The sequence below is a fragment of the Leopardus geoffroyi genome, chromosome C3 (genome assembly GCF_018350155.1).
Source record: "Leopardus geoffroyi isolate Oge1 chromosome C3, O.geoffroyi_Oge1_pat1.0, whole genome shotgun sequence".
Classification (NCBI taxonomy): Eukaryota; Metazoa; Chordata; class Mammalia; order Carnivora; family Felidae; genus Leopardus; species Leopardus geoffroyi.
In genome coordinates, this window is record NC_059338.1 from 77,326,800 (window position 1) to 77,353,095 (window position 26,296).

At 46.1% G+C, this 26,296-nt stretch overlaps 1 protein-coding gene and 1 long non-coding RNA gene across 4 annotated transcripts in view; one reads left to right on the top strand and one right to left on the bottom strand.

The window, feature by feature from the left end:
• Positions 1 to 5,298: 5,298 nt before the first annotated feature.
• Positions 5,299 to 26,296, bottom strand: part of KHDRBS3 (KH RNA binding domain containing, signal transduction associated 3) — a 183,113-nt gene continuing 162,115 nt past the window's right edge. For both annotated transcript variants that reach the window (XM_045453580.1, XM_045453581.1), the window contains exons 8-9: positions 8,043 to 8,101; positions 5,299 to 5,934 (exon numbers count right to left, since the gene is read on the bottom strand). In XM_045453580.1, the coding sequence (XP_045309536.1) occupies positions 5,843 to 5,934; positions 8,043 to 8,101 (151 nt within the window). In that variant the 3' untranslated portion in view covers positions 5,299 to 5,842. The remainder of the gene's footprint in view (positions 5,935 to 8,042; positions 8,102 to 26,296) is intronic.
• On the top strand, positions 14,915 to 20,109 carry LOC123585418. 2 transcript variants are annotated; one of them, XR_006706148.1, is made up of 5 exons: positions 14,915 to 15,025; positions 16,096 to 16,177; positions 16,501 to 16,633; positions 17,738 to 17,888; positions 18,097 to 18,319. It is a non-coding gene; the product is annotated as an uncharacterized LOC123585418 (long non-coding RNA). The 2 variants fall into 2 exon arrangements; XR_006706149.1 differs by lacking the exons at positions 17,738 to 17,888; positions 18,097 to 18,319 and adding an exon at positions 20,022 to 20,109.

Below are 26,296 nucleotides of genomic sequence, written 5' to 3' on the forward strand. Positions count from 1 at the left end.
TGTCCTGTCTCCCGTGCTGCGGAGACACCGTGCCGCCTCAATTCATCAGGTTTGCTTGTGTATCTGACTGCCTGTTCACCTGCCGCTTCGTGGGCACAAGACATGGTCCATACATGAAAGATGTTTCTATGCCGGTCGGAGGGTGGGTGGAAAGGAAAGTGAACAGCCCCTCGAGGGACACTGTTTTGCAGAATTCGGGCAGCTACAAGAGTTCTCCGCCCCCGGGGATCCCACACCCAGGCCTGATGTGGAGACCGTGTGCCAAGGAGGCTTCCCCGGCAAGGCCAAGCTTTACGGTTCACTTCAAAGTTGGACAGACCCTAATGACTAGCTGTGCCAAGAGCTGGGTGAGAGGGAGGGGCGAGGAAATGTGACTCAGGCAGAGGAGGACAGGAAAGCACTGTGAGGGATATTCAATAGCAAGGCCAGAGCAGGGCGGGGTGGGGTGGGGTGGGGGGGGGGAGAGCAGTGCTGGAGCAGGGCAGGGAGGGGTAGAGAGCCTGCTGGAGCAGCCGGGAGGCAGGACCAAGATGGGGCCGGGCTTTGTGTTCAGAGCCAGGGATCTGAGCTTTACCCTGAAAGCCACGGGAGCCCCTGAGGGCCTCATCACACAAAGATCTGAAAAACAACTTCAGGACTAGGTGCTCATCACTGAAACAGAATCCCACTGAGAATCTAATCAGTTGGATTAGACGAGAGGAGGACGCAAGTCAGACTGGGAAATGTCCTACAACCCATCTCAGAGATGGAAACAGAATCAAGACAAGGTAGATTTTGTTATTTCAAACACAATGATGGTTTTATTTTTCCCTTTCTATCTGTATAAGACATTGACGGATATAAGCAGTAGACATTATTTGCATAGAAAGTAACAAACTTTATTATTTATATTCAAGACCTAAATCGTATCAAGTGGCTTACGTTTTGGTTACTTAGACTTCTGATTACATTTTTATTTTTTTCTCCAAATCATTCGGTTTAGAATGTGGGATTCGTTTCTCTGTACACACTGGCCAGAGCAGAGTCACTGTCTAATTGTGAGTGAAACCGATGAGCTAGACTGTCTGAACTGTAATACTATTGACATGAGCGGGTGTTTTGTTTGCTCTCTGCTAACTCCTCCTACCACCCCTGACACTGTGTGTTAGGAATCCTACTGATCCCCCGACCACACTTTCCTATTCATGGTCTTGCTAATAAGCCCTTACTCTGCGGAGAGGAGGTCGAGGATGAAAGGTAGGGCCCTGTGTTTAAGACAGTGTGTCCGGATATCGGATCGACAGCCCGTGCAAACAGGTTCCTACAAAGTTCTTGCTGGAATGGAGATGCCCAAGGCACTTTCTCCGCCTCGGGGGCTGGAGTAGGGCAAGTTTGGAGATGAGGAGGATATTATTACTGAGAATGGGGAGCGTGTCTAAGCTTCTTAGCAGGAACCACAAGGCCCTTCACCACGCGTCTCGTGCCTACCCAGACGGCATCGCCTGCTGCTTTCTCTGATTGCCCAACATAACTGATTTCCTAGATAATCGTGCTTTTTCATAGCTCCAAGTACTTACATAAGGCAACAAGCAAGAGCAAATACTTATGTTAGTGCCGCGCACGTTTCTTGTCCTTATACAGCGACACTGAGGTGGGTGTCTCATTACTGTGCCATTTTATGGGTGGGGAAACTGCCATTGCAGCTGCAGTCGAGAGGGGTTTAGTAACCTAACCAAGGTCATAAAGCCGGTAGATGACGGAGCTGGGACCGGAGTGCTTCCAAGAACACCTTCCCCCATGTGGTCAGGTTCTCTGTTCCTGGTGCTAATTCCCCTGCTGGCACCCGCCCCACCTCCACCCACCCACCTAACAGGAGCGTCTCTCTTCCACGCGCCTGCCTCTGTCCTACCGACACCCTCCTCGACCATCTCCCCCGCAGGCTGTTGCGTCTTCGGGGACGGGACGACGTCCCACAGCACAGTGTCTGCAGCACAGCAGAGGTTGGGTCAGTGGACCTGAATGAATACTGATAGCGGATCAACAAGGCATCTCCTGAATATGAGAAGATTCAGAGCCTAAACGCAGTCAAGGAAATTTTCCAGGAGGGGAATCTGGGGCAGAGGTGGAAGAGAGCCAGAGCGGGGAGTACTTCTCAATCACATCGAACTAATGCTCAGTGTTGTGGGAGTCACTTCCAGGGATACAAGGTAACATAAAGAGTAGCCCCTGCTCTTAAACAGCCTTTAGTCCAACGGGGGAGTCAGTGCTCGTCCAGAGGAGCGACAGTGTGATGGCCACCAACAACACAGACTCTGGACGGGACGCGACGGTTCAACGTTGGCTCTACGCGTTACAGGGTGTGTGAGTTGATGTGAGTGATTTCACCCCTAGAAGCTTAAGTGTCTTCCTTTGTAAAAAGGGGATGACACTCACCTTCTTAAAGCTTTAAGGATTCAGTGAAATCACTTACTGAGAGTGATAAGCTCGTGTGTGGTCGCAACAGCAACTTGTAGCCAATCTAAGTCCTGTGACATCAACGCTGAAACAAAGAAGTACCAACTGAATTCAGAGAGGGCCGAGGGATGGTGGCCACAGAAGGGAGGGCACCAGGCCACGTCCTGGAGAACGGGCCTGGTTTCCGTGGGCGAAGGAGCGGGGGCCAGCACGTATGGTTATGGTCCACCCCTCCCATCGCCCTCCAAATTACTTCAGAGGAACAGGGAGAGAGAAGGCTTGGCAGGTACGTGCCAAGTACAGAAGCCCTTGAGGCCAAGCAGGAGGCTTCTTGTCCGATAGCATTCCTGGTGGTTCCAGACCTTTCTGGCTCACAATCCCTTTTTACAGTCCAGGGGAGCTATGGGTTCTTTAAAAAAATGAAAATAAACATAAAGTTGAACAATAATTCCTAAGACTTAGCTATGAAGAGGGTTAGGTAAGCCTGGGGGTTTACCCTCTGGGGACTGATCTTTAATCCCTCACTTAATAAACCTACATTTATTATTCAGTGTGCTAATCCCCCCTCCAAAATTACTTAATATGGAAGGAAAGTAGTGACAACCTTCAGTGTAACACTATACATTGAAAAAAAATGTGTTCTGTGTCACATTTTTGTGCAAGAAAAGACTCTCCCCACCCCTCAGAAACCCAAACCCCAAAACTTTATTTTGGTCCATGAGACTAAAAAGAACTATCCTCTTCCTAACAGTAATTTGATTTCAGGCTAATTTTGGCCAGTGGAGGGGAAAAACGCTCAGCTATTTCCAATACTGATTAAATATTACACAATTCACAATTCACAATTACACAATTCACAATTACACTTCACGTTACTGTATGACTTTCCAGGTTACAAAACACCCTTTAACATTCGCTCACTTAATTCTTAGTAACAACTATATGAGATAAGCGTCACTCTCATTGAGCTGCTGTCCCAAGGTACACAGGAAGGGGCAGAGCTCAGATACAAATACTTTTAAAACCTAAGACTCTCTGGGAATATAAGAGCTTAAGTAGCAGTGTTTCTGATGGTTCAGAAAAACACAAGAATATGGTGAGACCAAAACTAACAATACATTTCCCTCACAGATCCCTAGATTTTTAAAAGAATTATGCAATTTCATAAAACACACTTTATAGTACTTATTTATAAAACAGTTTATTTTGCAACATCAGAAAGGAAAATCACACACACAGAATCAGACTTTCAGAAGCCCTAGGATACGTATTGTCAAAAATCTGCAGCCTATCAGTGTAATTTTTTGCCTGTAAATATATAGAGAGAACGCATTTTTTTTTTTTTTTTTTTTTTTCCTTCAAATCAGGCTCGATACCCAGCATGGAGCCCAATGCAGGGCTTGAACTCACAACCTTGAGATCAAGACCTGAGCTGACAACAAGAGTCGGACGCTTAACCGACTGACCCACCCAGGTGTCCTGCCACACGGTCCGTTTTTAGAAAATAACACTGGGCTCATATTATACATTAGGCTTGATAAACTGCTTTTTTTCCCTTAATAGTTTGGAAATTTTTTCATATGGTTGACTAAACGTATTTTTTTACCGAAGAAAGTAATCCAAATATTAATAAATAGTGGGACGACTGGTGTCTCTGCCTTGTGCATCACAACCAAAGCTGACTGGGTCTGACTTGTTCACGTTCAGGAAGCGTCTTTGCTTACTGGAGGAGTTAATTTGCGGTAATCACTAGTGCTGGTAACAGGAACCAGCATGGGATATTTTCCATGTGACTGTAGATAAGCATGAAATTGTCTTCATCTTCCGCAACACATCAAAATAATTGGAACAAAAGGCACGTACCTTTGTTTGCTCCCCGGGCACAACCAGTTCCTTTGACTTCCCAAGATGGCTGACATTTCCTAACAAACAAACAAACAAAAAAGGCCTTTTTACTCAAAGAGAAGGAAATCTCTTAAGAAATAAAAATTAAACATTTTATATCATCTACAATTAAAAAAACAAACTTAACCCAAACGATTAAAAGAATAACTTTATTAAATATTTGTCAGTTTTAAGAAGTGCCCTCAATTACTAACCAAATAACGTATTACAAACCACTAGTTATGAGGTTTTACATTTGTTTAATAGGGAATAATTGGCCCCAATTAAACTGACTGAACTAAGGCTTTTTAGATTACTAAAACAAATTAAACTTTTTAAAATGAGAATTTAGGTGATCTTAAAACCTCTCTAAAATGGATAATGAAACTTGCTAAGTTGTAATCTCCCTGGTTTTATTAGTTATATTAAGATAAATTAAGTGAGATTAAAATCTTATTTGATTTATTTACCTTTGACAATGAAGACCGTTTAAGGGTTACACATCCTCAGCCTTGGCGAGTGCGACTCAATTAGTCAAGTCAGAGTGTCTTTAAAAGCTTTGTGCTTATTGCTTCCAGCATGGAGCGAGGTGTTCATTAAGGTACCAAAATTCTCATAAAAAATCCAAAGTTGCACTAGTGAAAAAACGCTCAACAAGATGAAAACTGATCACATGTTTTTCAGAAAATCAGTATAGTTATTTTAAAACCAGTTTTTAAACAAGATTTGGTTGTGCGTAGGTTTAACGTGTCACTCACGCAGCTTGATAACCATTTGGACTCTTTAAACAGCATTTAAATCTACGGTGAGTAGAGAATGGTACATTTAATTTTATACCATTTTTTAAGTAAGTTGTACAATGTTTAGTGTGAACCCTTTTATGACAAGCGTTGTTAAATGAACTCTTTCCCTGTTTACAACTATTTATGAAGGCCTTTTTAAATAAGCAAAACATGAAATTGTTAGCTCACACACACGAAATTTCTTTCAAAAGTTTATTTAGTATCAAGCAAGAGGAGACTTTGCTTAACACTACAGAACATTTCAAGACTTGAGTTACAAAAGAATACCACATTATTTGCACTTGTAATTGGCTTCCCTTTTTACGCATGTTGGCAAGAGAAAAAAAAAAAACTAGCATATGGCTGAAAGATAAAATAACTAAATTTCTATGGAAACCTTTAAAATGAAAGGTGAGGCTTATGTTAAAAGGATGGATTAACATATTTAGTAAACCTATTTTTTTGTTTAACACTAGTTAATCAAAGTTATTTTTTTTTTCCTTTTGATGACCTATTTTTTTCATATACAGACTGGAAATAACAAAATTTTACATGTCTTTTTTTTTTTTTTTTCCTTTTTTCTGCCCAGGTTGATGTTTCAACAAAGTAGTTTTAAAGTTCCATCCATTCAGATTTTAAGCATTTTGATTTATTTAAAAAGGGATTGTTCATAGAAAAAAATTACTTTGAACAGTATACAGGACTGGTGGAGATTGGCTATTTCACAACATCAGACAGTACAATCAGTATCTGCCATATGGCTGGTCTCTGTAGACGCCCTTTGCTGTCCTCGCTGAAGGTGCCTTGTGTCTTGAGTTAGTCCAGTCCTCTTGCCCTAAAATCAGTAAGACGAATCACAATTAGATCACTGCCATGGATCCCGCTGGCTTCATTTTTCAGAATCTAACTTAACCCTTGAACCAACGGTAGCTGTCATATTGAAGACATATATCCCTGATGCACTAGGAAAAAACCAACGGTATTTACTTAAAAAAAAAAAAAAAATCACAGACACAATGGAAAATGGTTGTCCCCTTAACAAAACCTAACAGCATGGGAAGAAAAATGAGTTTTGTGTCTTCAATGGCAACCGACTTCGCAAGAACTTGCCTTTGGGCCACTCATTTAACCAAAGCTCACAAGCTCCAACAGCAAAGGGAACTGCCTTTTGCTAAACGTCAAGATACTTCTGAATGGGAAAGAGAATGGGAAGAGGATCACTTAAATTTCTTTCTTTCTTTCTTTTTAATGTTTATTTTTGAGACTGAGAGGCAGAGTGCGAGCGGGGGAGGGGCAGAGAGAGAGGGAGACACAGAACCCGAAGCGGGCTCCGGGCTCCGAGCCATCAGCACAGGGCCCGATGCGGGGCTCCGACCCACGAACCGTGAGATCGTGACCTGAGCCGAGTCGGATGCTCAATCTACTGAGCCACCCAGGCGCCCCCACTTAGATTTCTTTGAACAGCAAAAACATAGAAAACGCAGATAAAAATGTGTGCGGGCAAAAGGAGACAAACACAAAGAGCAACGCGGGGATGGGGAGGGAAAGAGAATCGCCGACACCATGTCTCCCGGGCCCTTCCACGGAGAGTTCAGTGAAGGACAGTTGTGTTGGGTGGAATGCGAACGCCCCGACAATTCTTCCTGGATACGAAATACACCTAGTGACGGAATGTTCGTTGTCAGGCATCATACCAGTACCTCCATCCCAGACACGGGTCTGGAGTAACAAGAGGCATCCGTGATCTAGACCTCCTGAAACTAAACACCTGTTCAACCCCGGCACTTTCACCCAGTCGTCACAAGTCTCTGCCAGCAAATAAATGGTTAACGTCTCTGCGGCAACGTACAGCAAGTGAAAAGCCATGTGTCCACTGAGACCAATTTAAAAAGGCTGTGAAGGAAAAACACTTAAAATGACCTCTTCTTTTGATACAAACATGCAATCAACGTCACTCCCTCAAGCTAACTTGCATCAATTTAAGCGGACAGCATCCAGCAAACCAAGGTATTTCTCTTAAGTGTTTGTTACAAATAACAAAAAAAAAAAAAAATCCAAGGTGAGGTCATCACAGCTTGGGGGCAGGTGATATAACAAAATGCACTTCAAAAGGAACACCGGAAAATGGTTTTTCAGTTATGTTCAGAGAAATGTCAGAACATCCATTAACCAGAATCCTGATTCACTTGCGCTGGATACCAGGCATTTTATCAGAGCTTTGCAACTGATTGAAGCTTCCTGTTCTCTGATCTCTTTGCCCTCCGGCAAAGGAGCTTCTTACTATCATTATGTTGCTGCCGCCAATTCTTTTAATTAAACCTGTCCTCCTTCTGCACACTGAGACTTCGGACGCGGATTCTCCTGCATCTCTACCAGCTCCCACTGAATTCAGACGGGTTTAGCTGTCTCCCCGCAAGCTGGAGAGAGGGCCTGACGTCCTGTCCCTGGCTCAGTGCTTTGGTAACCTTTATGGAAGGACTCCCACAGTGATGTTTTCAGAGCATTTGCGATCGGAGAGGAATTAAAATATGAAGATGGGGGTGGGAGAATCGTTTTAGAGCTGCAGACTCAATGACTTCATTTTCCTTTACTGTCAAGAAGCGAAGACACTTCAAAAAGCGCCACGCTTTCAAGTGTCTGCAGTTTGGCAAACGATTCCATAATTGAGAAAATCAGCACATGGCAATCAACCCAAACAGAAAATCTAAGTTGAGGATGTGAGTCTATGCAATTTTCTATGAGTATTTGGTCCTCTTTAAATATTAAATTTAAATCTTAAAGGAGCTTCTGAAAATAGCTAGATATGTACAGATGAACGGAGAGGAAGCTGCTGTTTCGGTCAAAACGTCTTTATGAGGTACGTTCTCCTCCGTTAAGATCTTGAAGGTGTTTCTGGGACCATCCCCCCGCTCTGCTTCCGGTTCACTCTGGCCAGGTACTCACCGTAGGAATCATACGTCTCTTCACTGAGTCCATGTCCGTAATCATAGTAATCAGCACCACTGCAACGAACAAAACACGCAAGAAATAAAAACGTAAATAAAGATGAAAACGCAGGAGAAAATGACTTGGCTGTGAGTCTGAATCACATTCAGCTAAGTATTCTAAAACAGTTACCAAAGGTTTCCAACTTTAATGCCTCATAACTGTGTTTGACACCTGAGCCACAGCAAGTGGCCAGTGAGCACGGAGTGAGCGCCTCTTGCGCGTGACGGATACCAAGACCGTCCTGGAGGAAGAGTCTGCAGAGACCGCGGGCGGGTCGCGGACAAGTGCAGCTGCCCGTGCCAGGCGCCTCGCGGGTACAAAGGGAGGAAAACCACGGGTTCTGTCCACCAGAAGGCAAGGACCTTCCTTCCTCTCTAGCTCCAACCTCCCAGAAAGCCCGATGCTGTGTGACCTGTGGGCTTTACAACAAGGCCTGAGACTCCACGTTTCGTTTCCCCAGGACTATGCCGTCACTGTCAGGAAGTGGCTACCGATCAGGAGGCCGGCACGATGACCGTGTCGTGACAGGAGAGCAGGAGGGCTCCCTGCCGTCCGGTGACGGCAGCCTCACCACGTGTGTGAGGATGAGGCCGAGCATCTTTTCAAAGCACAGGCGCGTCTGCGTTCTCACGTACAGCGTCCTTGAGAAAGCGGGGGTCGGAGGGAGCCCGTCACCAGGGCCATTCTGCTGCAGACGATGTAAAGGAGGCTACACGTACACAACATATTTCAATCAGGCGTAATTTTTTATAGGAACAGACCTATGGAAAAATCTAGATTACTAACCCATGGCAGATATAAGCAGTTTATGACGCTATTTTGAGGATCCAAGGGGGAGCTTCCACTCACCCTCTCAGGCTGTCCGCTTTCCCACTCTACTTAATTTTGTAGGGAAACAATCGTCCTGAATTTGTTATCCTGGATTGTCATGGAAATAAACATTCTCATTATTCCAACCCCATGCAATCAAGTAAGAAGTTCTAATCAAAATGGAAAATGATCAGCTCAGCTGCTTAACACCTTAAGAAGTTGCAAGATGAATAATAAACTCCACGCTGTGAGTGTTGCCGAATGCCAGCTGCCGAGATCCCGTGGAGTCCTCGCGGCAGCCCCCGAGGTGAGTATGAGTGTCATACCCATTTTATAGCTAAGGATGCTGCAGATCTGAAAGCCAGGGCGCCGGCCTCAAGTCTCACAGAGAACAGACAGGTGACATGCTCGTTGGTCAAACCCACACCTGGCTCTCCTCCCCACGCTTCACTGTCAGGTGAGCACTACCAGAGACTCATCGGCTCCGACGGCCGCAGCACAGCACGGCGATCCTAGGAGGAAGGGGTAAGCACGGGGGGGGGGGGGGGGGCGTCCCTTTTTGCCTCAAGTGCGTGAGCAAGGGCCTTCACCTCTGCTCTGCCTTCTGCTAGAAATGTTCTTCTTTCCTCTCCTTCCAAGCTACCTGCTACTCAGTCTTTAGCCACAATGTTACTTCCTTGGGGAACTTTCCCAATCTCCCAGAGTCAGCGTGGCTCCCCAGAACAGCCCTGTCCTTGCTTCTCCCCCACCCCTGCCCCCCAGCACAGCCCCACTCTACACGGACGGGGTCCACGGAGGAGGTGCGCCCCCACCATCGGCTGCGTCGTGGTGGCTTCCTGGACAACGTTAATGCTCGAGCTGCTCTGAGCACCCGAGGGGGGAAGCCAAGGAAGGGGTCGGGAGAGGGAACAGAGAGGAGATGGTGGCAAGGGCCTTGCAGGCGGGGGAACGGCTCACACGAGGCACGAATGCAAGAAACAGGCTTCAGAATTTGAGTCTACAAGTACTTCCATCAGGGTCAAGAAGCACTGACCAAATGCCGAGCCTAGAATATTCCTCCGTATAAAATGCCTCCTCCATGTGCAAAATATAGGTCAGATCTTGTTCTCCTGGCTTACTCACATCCTCACTAGCTAATTAAACACAGTGTCCCATACTGGTGATGACGGGAGCCTGCTGGCATGGAGATGGAATGTACGCTCTCTGGAATGTTCTGTGTTAAGCCCCATGGGTTTTTCAAGCATTGCCCAGGAACAGGGCAGTCGCTCTTACACCTGACCTATTATATACCAAGTGGCAACGTGTAATTTTTCTGAGGAATCGCATGCGGCTACAGAGTTTTAAAAAAAGGTCTTCGGATGGAGAACTGGCACTCCGCGAGGGCGTGGGAGAAAGGAAGGGAGCGTGGGAGGAAGGGCCTCTGATGAGTGAGACCCAGGCTGCACTGACCGCCCCTCTGCAGACATGATCTCACTGAACCTCCACAGAGTCGCCATCCTTGAACATGAAGCAGCTGAGGCACAGTGACACTGAGCCACCAGGTCACACAGCTCAGAAGGAACAGCACCTACACTCGAAGCTCAGGTGCCAACGTCACCACGTGCTGAAGACCTATGCCAGGGGCGGGGGGCGGGCTGTGCGGTTCACCCAGACCTGCCCCGCTCCCTCCCCGAACGTCTCACTTGCCCCTCTGGGGTTTCCATGACCCCTCCTCGCACCCGGAAATGTAAGTCAGGGTCCACGTGAAACTCACTGCCGTGTGATCGTGATGAATTACAACTGCTTTACTTGTCTGTCTGGTCTCAAATTCCCTCCCTCCCTTTCAACAGTTGCAATTTTCCTTCAGGGCAGCACACAGATCTATGGTGAGAGGGAAACAAGAGGGACTGGCTAAAAAAACATCAAAGAAACATTCACATTAAAAAAAAAAAAAATCCAGCAGAAACAAGAATGAAAGAAACAATATTGCTTTCCTCCCTCTTAAGGTTTTACAGCTTTAAATAGGAGAATTGCTTAAGTAGAATACTCTTTTTCATCTTGAGGACAGAAATTCAGAAAGGAACGCCCTGTTGAAATGTCAGTGTCAACGATGGGTCAAACATCTGCGTGTGAACCTGGGCGTCCACCTGCCAGGCTCCCGGGGTGGGGGGGCATCCTGCTCACAGTCTCAGCACCCCCGTCCATCAAGCCACGGGCCTAGTGTAGGTCCTGTGCGGACCCCGGGCAGCTGTGACATTCTTGATGGCTCATGCACTGCAGTCGGCCACAAAGTAGTCAAAATAACTTCTCATTTTGTTGGGGAAAAAAAAAAAAAAATTGGCTAATGTTTCGTGGAAAACAGCACTAAATTAAGTGAACCTCGGTCCTCTTTCCAAAGGTCAGAAGTTACAGCAGAATGGCTCCTTAGACAAATAAAACCCTGATGTTTTTGAGAATTTTATCAGTCGCACGAAGTGAATTACGTCTTCATAGAACTGCAAGAATTTCCTTTCCTGAGACAGGCCTCCACTGTTTAATGCGATGCTGTCGGTGACAGGCACTGACGCTAATCAACATAGGAGTCGAGCAAGAGCTTTTTGACCAAACCAAGTCTTTATCAAATGGACTGAGCAGTAATGAACATCAGTGCAGACTGGAAATTTGTCTGTGAAGTGCCCTAACACCATTCAGCATAAAAAAAAAAAAAAAAAATGGGGGTGAAGAATGTTTCCCATGAACAGGAGGAGGATAAGAGGTAGCATAATTTGGTCCAGCAATGGTTTGGTGATAAGACAATCTCACTTTTGACAGGTGAAAACTTGAAACTGACATTTGCTATCATTTTGCCCAGTTTCTGATTATTTATTACAAGACTGTCGTCAAGCCAGGAAGCTGGGAGCAGCTGAGCCCCACTCTTATACCTGTCAGCTCCACCGAATTGCTCTGCCAGCGCTTTATCTCGTGCACCTCAAATGTCTATTAACCAGAGATGGGTCCTAATTCCCAAGGATGAACTAAAAACCCAACATAAGGCAAAAGGGAAAAGACACTAAAAATCTCTTCATTTACGCATACAATAACATTAATAGTAGGTAAGAAAACACAGTAGGCCAAATACGCATCAACTCCCATCAAAAGGGATCCAGGGAAGCTGCTCCCTGAACAGGTCAAGAGTGGGCTCCCCTTGCTGGTCCTATGGCCACGTCTGCCCAAGCCCTTTATTCCCCGCTGTTCTACCCCGTCTCAGTGGTAGAGGGAAGTGTAGGTATGCAGCAGAATTCCTCGCTTTCCCAGAGGTTCTTGGTTTTACCAACCAGCGTATAGAACGCTCCCCCCGCCGAACCCCCCGCCAGCACACACGCTGGGAGAGAACACGGGGGTCAAGGAGCAAACTGTAGTACTGGGACCAAGTCTACCACTCCTGAGACCTTCTATTCTCCACGGACAGGGGTCCAAGAGGAGGACAGAACCTCTGTCCCCAGATCACCCTGTCTCTGTGGGATCAAGAAGGCAATCCTGACATTGATCTGTCCCCTGTCCTTTTAACCTCTTCAAGACTCTCCACCAATTTCTACTTTAAAGTCTCTGAAACCAACTTCATCAGGCCTCTTGCTGATTTTTATGTCAGCTCGGGAAGCTCTCGACCACTAGGATGCTCTTATCCCCAGGACTCCTAAAGTCCTGCCCGCCTGCTGTTGTCCACCCTCAGCACCGACTCCACTCTGAAATTCTTCCCCCAGGCCCCCCTGGAATTCACAGCCCACCACTGGCAAAGCTGCCTATATAGTCTCAGCCTCCTCTTGGACCACTCCTTCCTCACTGGAAACTTGATTCTCCTCCGCTGACAGTTATTTCCTGGGTTGTTTCCGGGCAGCCTTCTCCAGTTTTTATCTCCCACAGCTCACGTACCGTTGGGCCCAGAGGAAGGGGGGAGCATCTTCCCTCTCCCAGTACCATCGTGCTCCATTCCTCCATACCCACACCCAACTCGGAAACTCCCAATAGCATCACTGTCCTAAGTCGTGGGGATTTCAGCAGATGGACAGAAGAGCCTTCCAACAAGCTGGTGTCTCAATTCCCTGGACGACTCTTGTCCATCCATCTTGTTCTAGGCTCTTTTAGCCATTAAAAGAGTCATGCCCTAGACTTGCCATTACCAATAACAGAAACCTTCCCCACCTCGCTCAGTGTCCTGTTCCCACTCTATGACGTTCTCTTTCCTGCTTCACCCCGTCCCTCCAGTACATCATCCTTTCACATCCATTGAAACCATCCTCCCCCACAACACCCCTTAAACCTTTCATCAAGGGAACCACCCAACCGCAAGTAGCTGAAGTCAATACTCAATTCTCAGTCCTTGTGCTTAAATGACTGCTCACCATCTGTTACAAGGGACCTCTTCCTTGACATCCTTTCTTTCCTTGGTTTTCAGGCTGCTGCATTTCCTGGTTTCCTTCCTGTGTCACCGGCTAGACCTCACCAGATGACCTGTCGGTTCCTCCTTTTCCTCAGACCTCTTAAAGCTGGAGAGTTCCAGACTTCAGACCTTGGTCCTCGTCTTCTTTATTGACCTAAACTCCCTTGTGATTTTGTCCAGTCTCTTGCTTTGTATACATCCTAAATAGCAAAAACTAGCCCGATCTAAGAACCTCTCTTAAAGTTTACATTCAAGTGGTAACTGCCTACTTGACACCTCAACTTCAATGTCTAACAGACATCTCAAATTTAACAAGGCCCAGACTCCACTGGACCTCTCATCTTATCCCTAAATCTGCTCCAGCCAAGCTTCCTAGATTTCAGCTGACAGCAGAGTTTCTTGTTTGCTCAGGTCAAAAAAAGTTTGTGGAGTCATTCTTTTCATGGCTATTCCCTTTGCCTAGAATGCTCTTACCTCTGGACATCTGCATGGCTAACTTCACCTTTCTCAAGTCTCTGCTTAAATGACACTATCTCAACACGGTCCGTTCAGATCACGATTGCAATCTCCCTGTCTGGCAACCCTCATCCGTATCACTGTGCTCTACTTTTTTCTACAGCATTTGCCACTTTCTAATATACTATGTACTTACTTATTATTTTTACTGTCTACGTCCTTCCGGTAGAATGGGGCTGTGAGCTCTACAAGTGAGGGACTTGGGGCTGGTTTATTCAATGACATACCTCAAGCTCCCTGAGAACAACACCTAGGACAAGGTAGGAACTCAGTAAAGTTTGTTAATTGCGCTGACTGAATTGTAAGCAAATCATTGAAAAATTATGGCCAAGACAATACAAGAAAGACCAAGTGTTATTAGTGGATAAAGATGAACAAGAGATCACTCCTCTTACCCCACTTCTCAAGGTGCAAGACAGAACGATTCAAAGGCACTTAATATTTTCTGGCTGTTGAATAAACTTGACAAATAAAATTAAAAGGAAACACTAAGCCCAAGTGTGGCTGTATACTTTTGAGCACCTCCTACGTGAAAGACACCATTCTGAAAAATGGAGATCCAGAAATAAGTAAGGTGTGATCTCTGCTCTCAAGAAACTAACAAAGATGAGCATGTATTTCCACAGAGTAGGGTGTAAGTGTGCATGAGCACAGAAGCATGTCCAAGATACCTTGGGGTCAGAGTCTCAGTTTGTTGGGGGGTGAGAGGAAGGTACGAAGGTAACACGTGACTGGCTGAGGGACTGAATGAGGAGGAAAGAAGCGACAGGTGAGTGGGGGTCAGACTACAAAGCGGTTCACGAACTCTCAAAAACAGGGAGTTTGCTAGTTCACCCGGTATACACAGGGCACCGACAATGTACACGTGTGTGCATGCATGTATGTGTGTGTGCATATGTACATTCTTTTGCACTTAACCTCATGACAAACCGACGAAGTGGGTATTATTGTATCTCCTTTATATACAATAAAATTGAAGGTCTGAGAAGTTAACTCAACTACCCAAGGATGAACAAGAACAAGGAAGGACCAAAGCCCTAAGTCAGGTCTGTCTGATGCCACAGCGGATGTTTATCCTACTCGAGCTGTTGCTCGGAGTGTGGAGGAGATCCTTCCAACAGGAAAGTGGTGACAGTCTCTTAAATCACGACACTGCTTCTTTCCCTCATCTCATGTCACACTCACATCTCTCCTGGCACCTAACATGCCCTCCCACGTAAGTAATAACTTGTGTCTTTCTTCAACTTCTGAATTTTCTCTTTTACAAAATTCTCTTTGGCCCTTCAGCCTTCTAGCTTTCCCACTCCGGTGACCCCAGTTCTGAAGCTCTGGGTCCCACCTCCCGTCTCCCTTTTTCTCCCATACTTGCTTGCTCTTTATCCTTTGCTGATACTTGATTTTTAAATTCCTGCCTCCCTAACTGGTTTGGCCTTTGTGGATTCCCAGTATTCGTCTCCATATGAAGATTTAATTACTTACTTTACAACCATCTTCTATTCTTTGGGCTCTGTTCTGTCAAACTGTGGGTTTGTCAGTTTGTTGAGTCTGTTTTTTAAATGCTTAGTATATGCTGGATAGATAGGTGTTCATTTTCTGATTTGAGATTCTCAGTTTGCCTGTCTGCGGACACTACCTCTCATTCAAAATAGCTTTCTTCTGGTGGTTGCAGAAAAGGGACAGAGTACGCTATTGGGTGGGATATGCAAGTGATTTGTTTCCCGTCCCTGGGCCTCCTGGTTGCCTAAAGGGTGGTGCCGTCTGAGGTCTGGCTTTGCATGGCTCCCGCTGTAACCTGGGAATGAACACCACGACCGCACTGCTGAGCATCCCTGGTTAGAAAGCAGGGCCAGACCAGCCTGGCTGTTCCAAATGCAGTCTTCAATCAATTCCCTTGGTGCCCCTGTTTCCAGCCACGGACATGGTTTTACATCTTCCTAAACCTCCCCACCATTACAGCACCCTTCTCTTCCATGGCGGGGGGTGGGGGGGCGGGTGGGGAGAGGGGAGGCGGGAGGGGGTGTTTCATTTGGTTTCCTCAAGGCTCTCGTTTCATCTGCTTTCCCTTCCACAATCTTTCGAAACTTGTTTCTGTCACTTCAGGGGATTCTGAACGGGGGCGATGGTGGGGGGGGGGGGCAATGGTGGAGCAGGTATGTGTTCTTAGTCCATCCTCTTGATTCAATCTTCCTGTCTCGTTTTAAATCCTTTTTGGTTTATAATGCATTACAGATTATCCCTTAATCCTCAAGGCCCTGTCTGAAGCAGACATATTATTTAATTTTACAGGTGAGAAAAATGAGGTCAAAGGATGGGAGCCATGTCTAACTCAACTGCTCCCTACAGTGCTGATCCCTCCCAGATCAGACAGGTAAGAGGAAGACTGATATGAACACGAGGACTGAAGATGGTCCATGACTCAGGCAAGAGTCTATAATACGGATGTTGTGTTGCAGCAGTTGTGGCAATTTTCTGGGGTGGGAGGTGAATCTGGAATTCATCCCAGAATCATCTTCAGTGAATCTCTTCCAAAGTTTAATTAGTAAGTTCTGTGTTGTTTGAATTTAACATGAAAGGGCTGATGTTTTTCTGGATTATGTTGGCCTGTTCTTTTAAGATAAAATTTCATCTATAATCCTTTTGACAAAAATTAAAATTTTAGCAAACGTTTACGAAATGCTTATCATCTGGCAGGAAAAACTACCGGACTGAGCACACGTGGTCCAGACAGTAGCTCCGGACCGGCTGGCCTGGGCTAGTGTTTTCGCTCTACTTGGGAGCTTGTAATCCTTCCGCAACCATTAAGAATTTTTACAGATAAAGCAGAGTAAGTGAAAAGTAACATTTAAAATGAAATTGTGGGACTACTCTTGTTTTCCCAATATCACAGATAACTGAAAGACTTGAAATTCCTTCAGGGTAATTGGCTAAAAAATTTCCAATCTGCTTTCAGTAAGAGCCTTACTTCTCTAATAGTTCTTTAATAAGATTTCAGAACATTTCCTCAGGAAGGTGCCGAATAAATAAGTCTCCGCACTGGTCTGCACCGGTCGGATGACAGAACGGCAGCCAAGGTCTGGTCGTTGGCCCATTGGTTTGCTACATCCGGGCCTCCCCCTTGGTCACGACCGCCCCTCCTGGGGGCTGCTCCCCAAATGGAGCTAGCTTCCTCCAAGACGGGAGAGATGGGGGTAAGGGCACTTCATTCCTGTCTTCCGGGTTTTGCAAAGCGTGTTCAGATCTAAACGCAAGGCTGTTAATCCTTTGTCCCTCTTCCCCCGAGGATCACAAATCTGGACGAGGCAGCTTTGATGTGGGAGGGAGGCCAGGGCCAGCCCCTCTTCGTAGGCCACCCCTGGCTTCACAGCACCCCACGTGTGATGGGCACGCAGGGAACACACTTCTGCCCTCAGGGAGCTGACGGCGTGAGGACAATTCAGTGGACCAAAGGGCTGCACGAGGGTTAAAGGGCCCTCGATAACTAGCTTCCTACGCTTGCCGCTCGGGGGGGGGGGCTCTCGCCCCACGCTCTCCCAGAGCCCTAGTATATGCATCCTGCGTGTGCAAACCGGCCTAGAGTGGTGGTGTTCCAAGTGTGGCCTGGGCACTCCTAAGAGCCCCTGCCATCAATCACGGGTCTGAGCCCCACATCGGGCTCTGCGCTGGTGGTGTGGAGTCTGTTTGGGATTCTGTCTCTCCTTCTCTCTGCCTCTCCCCTGCTGGGGCTCTCTCTCAAGATAAACACATAAACTTAAAAAACATTTTTTTTTTTAAAGTATGTTCGTTTAAACATGTCCTTGATGAAGCAGTACAGATTACTAATTTTAATAGATCTCGACTATTATTCTGCATGATGAAACAGAAGGGTGCTTACAGGAGGTCGGTGGCTGGCTGGGGCGTGGGGGTGACCTCGGGCTTTCTCGCGGCACAGCTTTCCACTTGAAAGAATCAAGTGCAGACAGACTATGGTTACTCTGACGCACGTATGTGGCAGACACGTTCTCAGAGATGAACGAAGTGAGCCTGTCTCTTCAGGAAAAACTGACAGTATTTGTTACCGATGACACAATTCAAGCTTTCAGGTATGCGCTGCAATTATGGAAAGTTAGTATTGACCACTGTAAACGGATAATAAGGCAGTACTTCTAGAGACCTCTCTGTTGAGAACGGTGGTGGTGGCAACTTTCATACTGCCATGTGGTGGGCTCTTTCATACTGCCCAGGGAAATGCGTCACAGGACCGTGAAAACACACACGTCCCAGCGAACCAGTGTTTTTCGTATGACCCAGGTCCGATGTTTCCAAACCCACCAAATGGAAGATGGACCAAGGCGTTTCAATGAGACAGAGTATGACAAGTTTACTGATGTGGTTTCAGAATCCACGCTGCAGCTAACCTTTAAGAAACTACCACTTGCCAAGTTTTGGTGGAGTCATCAAAGAATACCCACAGTTAGGTATGACAGCAAAGCTGTCAAAATTCTTTTCTTTTCCAACTGCGTATTTGTGGTTCCAACTACTTCAACCCAAACAACATGTCCCATCAGACTGAACACAGAGGCAGAGAGAAGAATCTAGCTAGCTCCCATGAAGCTGGACATTAAAGAGATTTGCAAAAATATAAAACAATACTGTTTTTGTTTTGGAAAGTAGTGATTTTCCATAAAAACAGATTTTTTTTTATGTTAACATTCAATGAGTTGGCTACTGTCATGTATTTCATGATTAATAACTATTTTTAAAGTTTCTGTTTTTAATTCCACATGCGGTAAATGTTGACAGATACAAGCCACACACACCAGACGGCTTCGTGGCCCTTACAATAAAGGACGGAGGAGTTCTGAGACCGAAGGCTTTAAGCCCGGGCACAGGTCACCTGCCTGCAGGAAGTGGGTGAGAGCACACTGACTCCTACACACTGGCCTGAAGAATGATTCTTTGAGCTGGAACAATGTCTCTCCATCCACCCGGTGACGGGGGAGGAAGAAGGGCTCACTCACAGAACTAGCCTGCGGACAGAGCTCCGTGTCACAGCCGCCCGGCCCCAGGTCTCACACGTACCAGGATCAAAAACCGCCGTTTCTGGCAAGATCAGGAAAAGAGTCAGGGGAAACTTAAACTTCGTATAAGCAGGACAGATGCGTAGACCTCCCCAGATCCATCAGGCACAGATCTAACGTGGGGACAGTTTCAATTTCCTCACGGTACATGTCACTTTCTAGTGCCCAGAATGCAAGAAAACAGAAGTAAAAAGGTTTGAAATAAAGAGTTCTCTTTAGGAATTAAAAACATTATATCCATTTGCCAATAACTGGACTATTTAAATGCCCAGCTTAAATGGCCAGATATAATTTATGGCTTAACCAGGGAACCTATTTCTCTGAGAGCAAGTTCTAGTAATTCTTTTAGCACGAAAATTTAAGGTCTGATTTTTGGAATTCCAGACCTTTCGGAGTTGATATTGTTAACCTGATGTTAGACTTTCCATTGCTCAGGAGACGACCCATCGCAAGGCTGATAAGGGAGGGAAAACAAAGGCAGATTTAAGAGGCGGTGTATACATGTGAGTACAATGTATACACATGTGAGTACAATGGAATACTACCCGGTGATGAAAAGTGAAATCTTGCCATTAACTAGAAGGTATTATGCTAAGTGAAATTAGTCAGAGGAAGAAAAATATCATATGATTTCACTCATATGTGGAATTTGAGAAACTTAACAGATGAACATAGGAGAAGGGAAGGAAAAATAAAATAAAAACACAGAGGGAGGCAAACCATAAGAGACTCTTAGATACAGAGAACAAAGTGAGGGTTGCTGCAGGGGAGGGGGGCTGGGGGATGGGCTAAATAAATGGGTGACGGGCATTAAGGAGGACGCTCGGGATGAGCACTGGATGTTCCACGTAAGTGATGAATCACTTGGTTCTGCTCCTGAAGCCAAGACTACACTGCATGCTAACTAACTTGAGAATAAAAAAATAAAATAAAATAATTTTGCCATGTTTCTTAAGCTTAGAAATAAGATTTGGTAAAAAGAGTAAGTGGAAAAAGGGGTTTAAAAACCTGTGGGGAATTATTCGTGTTGTCTATTCAAATGATTAAGAGTTAACAGAAATTTCAATTTACAGTAGAATCCTATTTTAAAAATAGGTCAAAACCATAAACATTTTAGGAACTGTAACTGAAAAGTTTGTCTCCTATTGTTTTCAGAGACAAAAGAGGATTTTAAAATGACAGATGAGAAAACAGAACTTTTTCTTCTTTACGAATAAATTGATAGCGAACTGGTTACCTTTAAGTATGCGTCAGTCATCTGGTTTTGTCGAAGGGAGGCTACCGCAGTCTGAGCTGCGCTGTGACATCACTAACAGCTTACATTTCTATGGGTCCCCTACGAAGGATACATGCACCTGACCCAGTCACTTAGCGCAGACCCTGTCACTGTTCCAGCCTCCCTCGTGCGAAGCGAGGCCTGGCCGCCGAGAGGGCACAAGCGCGGGGCGCCGCGGGAGGGCTGGGCGGCTTCTGGCTTCGGGGGGGTCGCGGCTCTGCCACCCGAAGCTATTTGCCGAACCAACTGCTGTGAGCCAAGCGTTTCGGGCCTGCGTTCGTTCATTCAGTCGTGGAGTCAAGGTTTAAAGAAACAAAACGAATTCACGACCTTCGTAAAGCTTGTATTATAGTGGGAGGGACAGGCCGTACACAGTTCGTGTATCAACACGACGAGAATCAGAAGAGCAGGAAGGCAGAAAGGCCTGGAATCAAGCTGGTATCTCACAGCCTACCCAGAGAACCCCCGCTACCAGGGTGTCCTGTGAGGCCATGAAGCAGGTGCAGGCACCACCCGCGGGAACACGTCCCAGGCAGGGGGATGGTCACGTGAGGGATGTGGGCTCACTCCTGGCACATCTGGGGGCCGGAAGGGCAGTGTGGGGGGAGCAGAGGGCCTGTGGGGGGAGCAACGGTCAGGGAGGAGGCTCTGGCGGATGGCAAAGAGCCAGACAGGCCACGGGAAGCCTTCGGTTTCTGTTTTAGATCTCGAGGGAGAGGGAAAGTTACCGGCAGTTTCCCCGGGGTTAGGGAAAACCAGCACTGCCACTGGCAGAGTTGGGGCAGGTGCCATCGGGAGGTGAGCCCCGGGCACGCCGGGTCTGACAGGCCTCTGGGAAGGGATATCTACAGGTCAGGAGACAGAGCCGCACCGGGCACATAAATCTGGTCATGGCCACATAAAAGGTACTGAAAACCCTGACCTCACGAGATCACTTAGGGACTCGGCACACGTGGAGGGAGCGCAGGTTCTGGATAAAAAGGTTCACTGGATTTTGAATCCTGTCCTTGCTTTCGGAAGCAGTGCAACCTCAGGCAGGCGGCTTACTCTTTTTGTGTTTCAGCTTCTAGGAGTGTCTCAGAACTAAGAGGTGCTCAATAAAGACACTGAACGAAGGAGTCACCGAGCCGTCTGGCTTGCGGCTTCTCGGGAAGGGGAAGGGACAGCGGCTGGGTCTGCGAGGGGAGGGCGGGAATGGATGAGTAATCCCGACACGAGTTCACGCGCACAAAACACCGGCCTGCCCCTTCGTCAGTGACCAGTAAACGTGACCTGATTCTTAACCCTACTGTTGTAAGTACGCTTGCAAAGTCTTATTTCAGATGTAACAATTACTTTGTCAGACGCAAAGATTTTAACCGCTAACGTAGGTTGGCCACAGAATCAGACACACAGAGAGCTTGTCGTTTAAGGCTGATTCCCCCTCCGCCCCCCCACTCTCTGCTGTGGGGTACTTCTAAATTTGCCCTCACCAGAAAGTAAAGGAACTTGCAGGTACTCTGCTGAGTCAAAGGGAAGAAAGCCACCTTGAGAGGTCACGTGGCCCATCCCCTGCCTTCAGGCCAAATTGTCTTAATCATCCGAGAGAAAGAGTTCTCTCTCCACTTCCAAAGACTTCCAGAAACGAAGCCTGAATAACTTGCCACAGTAAGGCACTTGAACAGGCCTGCCAGAAGATACTTGTTTTATATTTAACCTTAATCTCTCGGGAGACGCTCAGAATCCTTTTTTCTTTTACTCTGTTCTCCACAGGGCTGGGGAGTACCACCTTCTGGGCAAGACGACTCAGGAAGGCAGGGGGGGCAATGAGGGAGCCCGTGGCCTGGAAGTTCCTGGCAAGCCTGACCGAAGGAGGACCTATTTCAACCGCTACTGCCCGATGCTGGTTTTGCGCAGCCAGACGTGCAAAGCTTTAACGTAACAGTAATAACAGACCACACTTACCAAATGCCTACTGTGAGCCATATACTGTTCTAGGTACTCCACACGCCCTCCACACACACTTCATCTTTATTTATTTCTTTAAAGGTCTATTTATTTTGAGAGAGAGAGCAGCGGGGGACAGAGAGAGGAAGAGAGGGAGAAACCCAAGCAGGCTCTACCCTGTCAGCACAGACCCTGATGCAGGGCTCAATCCCACGAACCAGGAGATCATGAACTGAGCCACCCAGGCACCCCTCCTTTAAGACTCCTTGTGAGCCCGAGGGGGGAGGTGCCAGTGACAAGGGATCAATCCCCACAACTCCCTTTCTCAGCCACTTCTGCAGGTGACACAGAAGCAGTAACTCTTGCAGTGAAGCTTCTGGGAAGTATGCTAACAGAAGGCTGACCCAGCCAGGAGGTGCAGCGTTCTCCTCTTCCTCCTCCTTTCTGCCTGAACCCTGCCAGGATGGCTGGAACCACAACAGCCATCTGGAGACGGGGAGGAGCCTCAGGAGGCAGGGCGGGGGGGAAAAAAAGGAAGAGGCCTGGTTTCTTAGTAACTATGAAGACTTGTGCTCAAAGTCTGCAGCTGCTGGTATTCCTACATGAAAGAAAACAAACCTCTCATTTGTTTGAATTTATGGGTAATCCAGATCTCATCCCAGTCCTAAAAGATAGAGCACTGCGTTCTGAAATAAGGGATGTTGAGTATGTCTTTAGTTTTCTGATGCAGACACATCCAACTCTGCTTTCTTATTTGAACAGAAAACTGCTGTTTTCTTTTCTTCTTCCTATCAAAAGCTGTTTAAAAGGTTGCAGATGGTTCTCCATAATTAAAAAAAAAAAAAGAGATGAATTTTGATTAGATTCCAAGAAAAAGGAAAGAATAAAAAGAAAAGAATTTGTTTACAGAGTGTCTTCAGTTCACACGGGGCCTTTCTTCTCCCTCCAACACACCTGAGTCGTGCACACAAACAAGTCACAATGGCGCTCAGTGTGTTTCACGGCAACACCACTGACGCTGAGGCTGTGCTAACGTTACTTTCCTTAGACCCTCATAGTTCCATCTTTAAGCAGGCTCCTCATCTTATTGTAATCATTCTGGAAGGCAGCATGTAATTAGTAGTTGAGACCTAGGCTCTGGAGGTGGACAAGCAAAAGCCTAGCATCCGGAGCCAGGCTCCAGCATTTACTGTGTCAACTCAGGCAAAGTTGATCCGATTTTCTCCCCTGGAGAAGGGTTTTGAAACTCAGTCTTTCCTGAGATGTTGTGAGGTTTATATAAGACGATGTGGTACATACACACCTCAAGCTCTTATTTAAGGACAGTTGTCATTACTGTTATCGAAACAGAGGTTCTTTCTAAGCGAGAAGTATTTTTCTCAAGGGTTCTTAGTTTGGTGTTACATAACCTTTTTCTCCTTAGCAAGAGAGTCGGGAGCTCACCCTCAGTGACACACATCTAACAACAAAAAAACAATAGTTTCCTTCTATTTGCAGAGTACTCCGCAATTTCGTAGCTCCGTTTAACTTTCCAGAAGGTGAGCACTGTTTTGTCCATTCACTTTATTCATTAAATATAAGGTTTCATAAGCTTCCTGTTGGCTTGCTCACATCTACACAACATGTGACAGCTGGGGATCCAAAGTTTGGTCTCTTGACTCAAGCTCCAGTATTTGTCCTATAGCTGTTAACTGCAACGATGAATTAATTTGTCAGAAACATTAATGTTTAGAACTAAGATCTCTTATAGTTAAATACAAGATCAGTTGTTTATAACATTTTTTCTGGCAAAAGAGGATTTAAAAATTGTTATCAATTACATATATCATCACTAGACATCCCAAGAAAAATTTTTTTTAACATTTATTTATTTTCAGAGAGAAAGAGAGGCAGAGAGAGAGAGGAGATCCCAAGCAGGCTCTGCACAGCCCCATGTGGGGCCTGATCTCATGAACTGTGAAATCATGGATTGGGCCTAAATCAAGAGTTGACCACTTAACCAACTGAGCCACCCAGGTTGCCCCTGGACATCCCAAGAAGTTTGGACGAGAATTCTCTATCTGAAGCATCAAGACTGCGTGTTGGAATGTGATGGAACGTAACTGTCACCACAGACTGGAGTGGGGCGGGGGGGGGGGGGGGCGGGCGGGGAGCCCTGCAAGGGCAGAGTCAGGATGAGTCCCCAAGTGACAAGGAGGTTGGGAAAGTTGCTGAGAATTAATTTCAAAAGAATGGTTTATGTACATCCACGTCTAAAAAATAAAAAAAGGGTATTTTGGACAGGGAACAAAAACGAGGGCTGAGTTTATCAGCCTATTTCCATGCATCTCTGTGAAGCCCCAAGACCGAGTATGGCTTGTGCCAAGGCACATAATCGTTCAGTACTGGATCCTCTGGCTCTTTCCATTGCATTCAAAATGGTCTATCCACATTTTATGAGCAGTTTACAGTATTTCATGGGACCGTTTGTTAATGCAGTTGTTCACGGTATCTTGAGTTTGTTTTTTCAGCGAGGGCGTCCACCTGCTACACAGAGGTGTCTTTTGGAAAAGATTGCTGGTAGATCCATCTGACAGTGGGACAATCAAAGCCATTATCTATTACTTTTAAAGAAAGCTGACTGTGATCAGCAGTATCTATGCATGTGAAATATTATGTATGTGAGAGTGGAAGGAACTTCATTTGACTTTCTGTGGGATCGTCAGCATCCCTGTGAGACAACGTTGGACTAGCAAATGGTTTTCAGTATTCCTGAAGAATCTGGCAGACAGTAACTGGCATCAGTGTGCATATCAGATTATTCAGTCTCACTCTTTCAAATATGTAGAACGGAGATAATTTCAAGTACGCTCCCCACAGCAATTGTATGTAAATTCAAATCCAACATTAGGAAATTAAAATAGGAATGTCTACTCTGTTTTAAAATTGCTAATGTGGAGTGAAATTCTACCTCCCCATATTTAGTCAATAAGTATTTACTGAGCATTTTCTATGTTTTAGGCACTGTGCTAGGCACTGGGGGGTATGGCAGCAAAAAAACTTAAAGAAGGCAGACACTGATCAGAGAATTACTTCAAGATAAAATTGCAGTTATGAAGGAAAACTGTCTAACAGTATGAGAAGCTATAATTACAGTACATTTGAAAAAAACAACAACCTCATTCTGCTGCAGTATGGGGAAACGACAGGAAAGAGGTTGTTGCAAGTGGAGGTGGGGCATTCGAACAGCAAGTCTGGTATTCTAGAAGCAAGCAAGACGACATGACCCTGGACCAGCATGGTGGTGGTGGGTGTGGAGAGCATATTGGTCTGTAAGAACCGAAAAATTGTGTAAACTCCAGGAGCCTGGAATTCGGGTCCACCATAACCTGGCCTCCACCGATCTTTCTCTGGACACTCCGCGCACCCCCCGGGGACGCTGTAGGCATCAGCCTCACCTTGGACTAGTTATTACCAGCGTGCTCCAAGTCGTGACCTTCACGGGACCACTGCACATGTTTGCTCCCTTCTCCCGCTGCTGGTAAGATGGCCTGGTAAGATGGCCTCATCAGTGGCCGTTAAGTAGATGGCTACTAAACTGACAGCTTTGTAGGGAGTACTTTTTAAAAGTTTTCTTAGAGTTTTCACCCACGCTACGGCAGCTACCATGATTTCATCCATTCCCGCTGCTGGACAACATTCCACTGAGGACATTACAGTTTACTCCTCTGTGGAAGGGCGTCTGGGCCGTTTCCAGGCTCGGCTTCAAAAATAATGTTACTTTGAACACTGTTACATAAAGCTTTTTCTAGATACATATTCTTATTTCTCTGGGATAAAATTATCAGGAGTAGAATTACTGGTTTATACGGTAGATAGATGTTCGACATCTTTATTGTTCATTTATTTATTTTAAAAAAATGTTTATTTTTGAGAGAGAGCGTGCAAGCGGGGAAGGGGCAGAGAGAGAGGGAGACAGGATCAGAAGGAGACTCTGCCCTGACAGCGGTGAGCCCGAAAAACCATAAGATCATGACCTGAGCCGAAGTCTGATGTTCAACCGAGCCACCCAGATGTCCCTATGTTCAACATTTTTGAAGAAACGGCCAAACATCTCATAGTTGTGCTATTTTACACATGTATGAGTTCCAGTTGCCCTGTAACCGTGTCCACACTTGGTGCTGTCCGTGATTTTCGTGTTAGCCGCTCAAGGGGTGGGCAGGGGGGAGGGCACGTGCAGCGGCGCCCC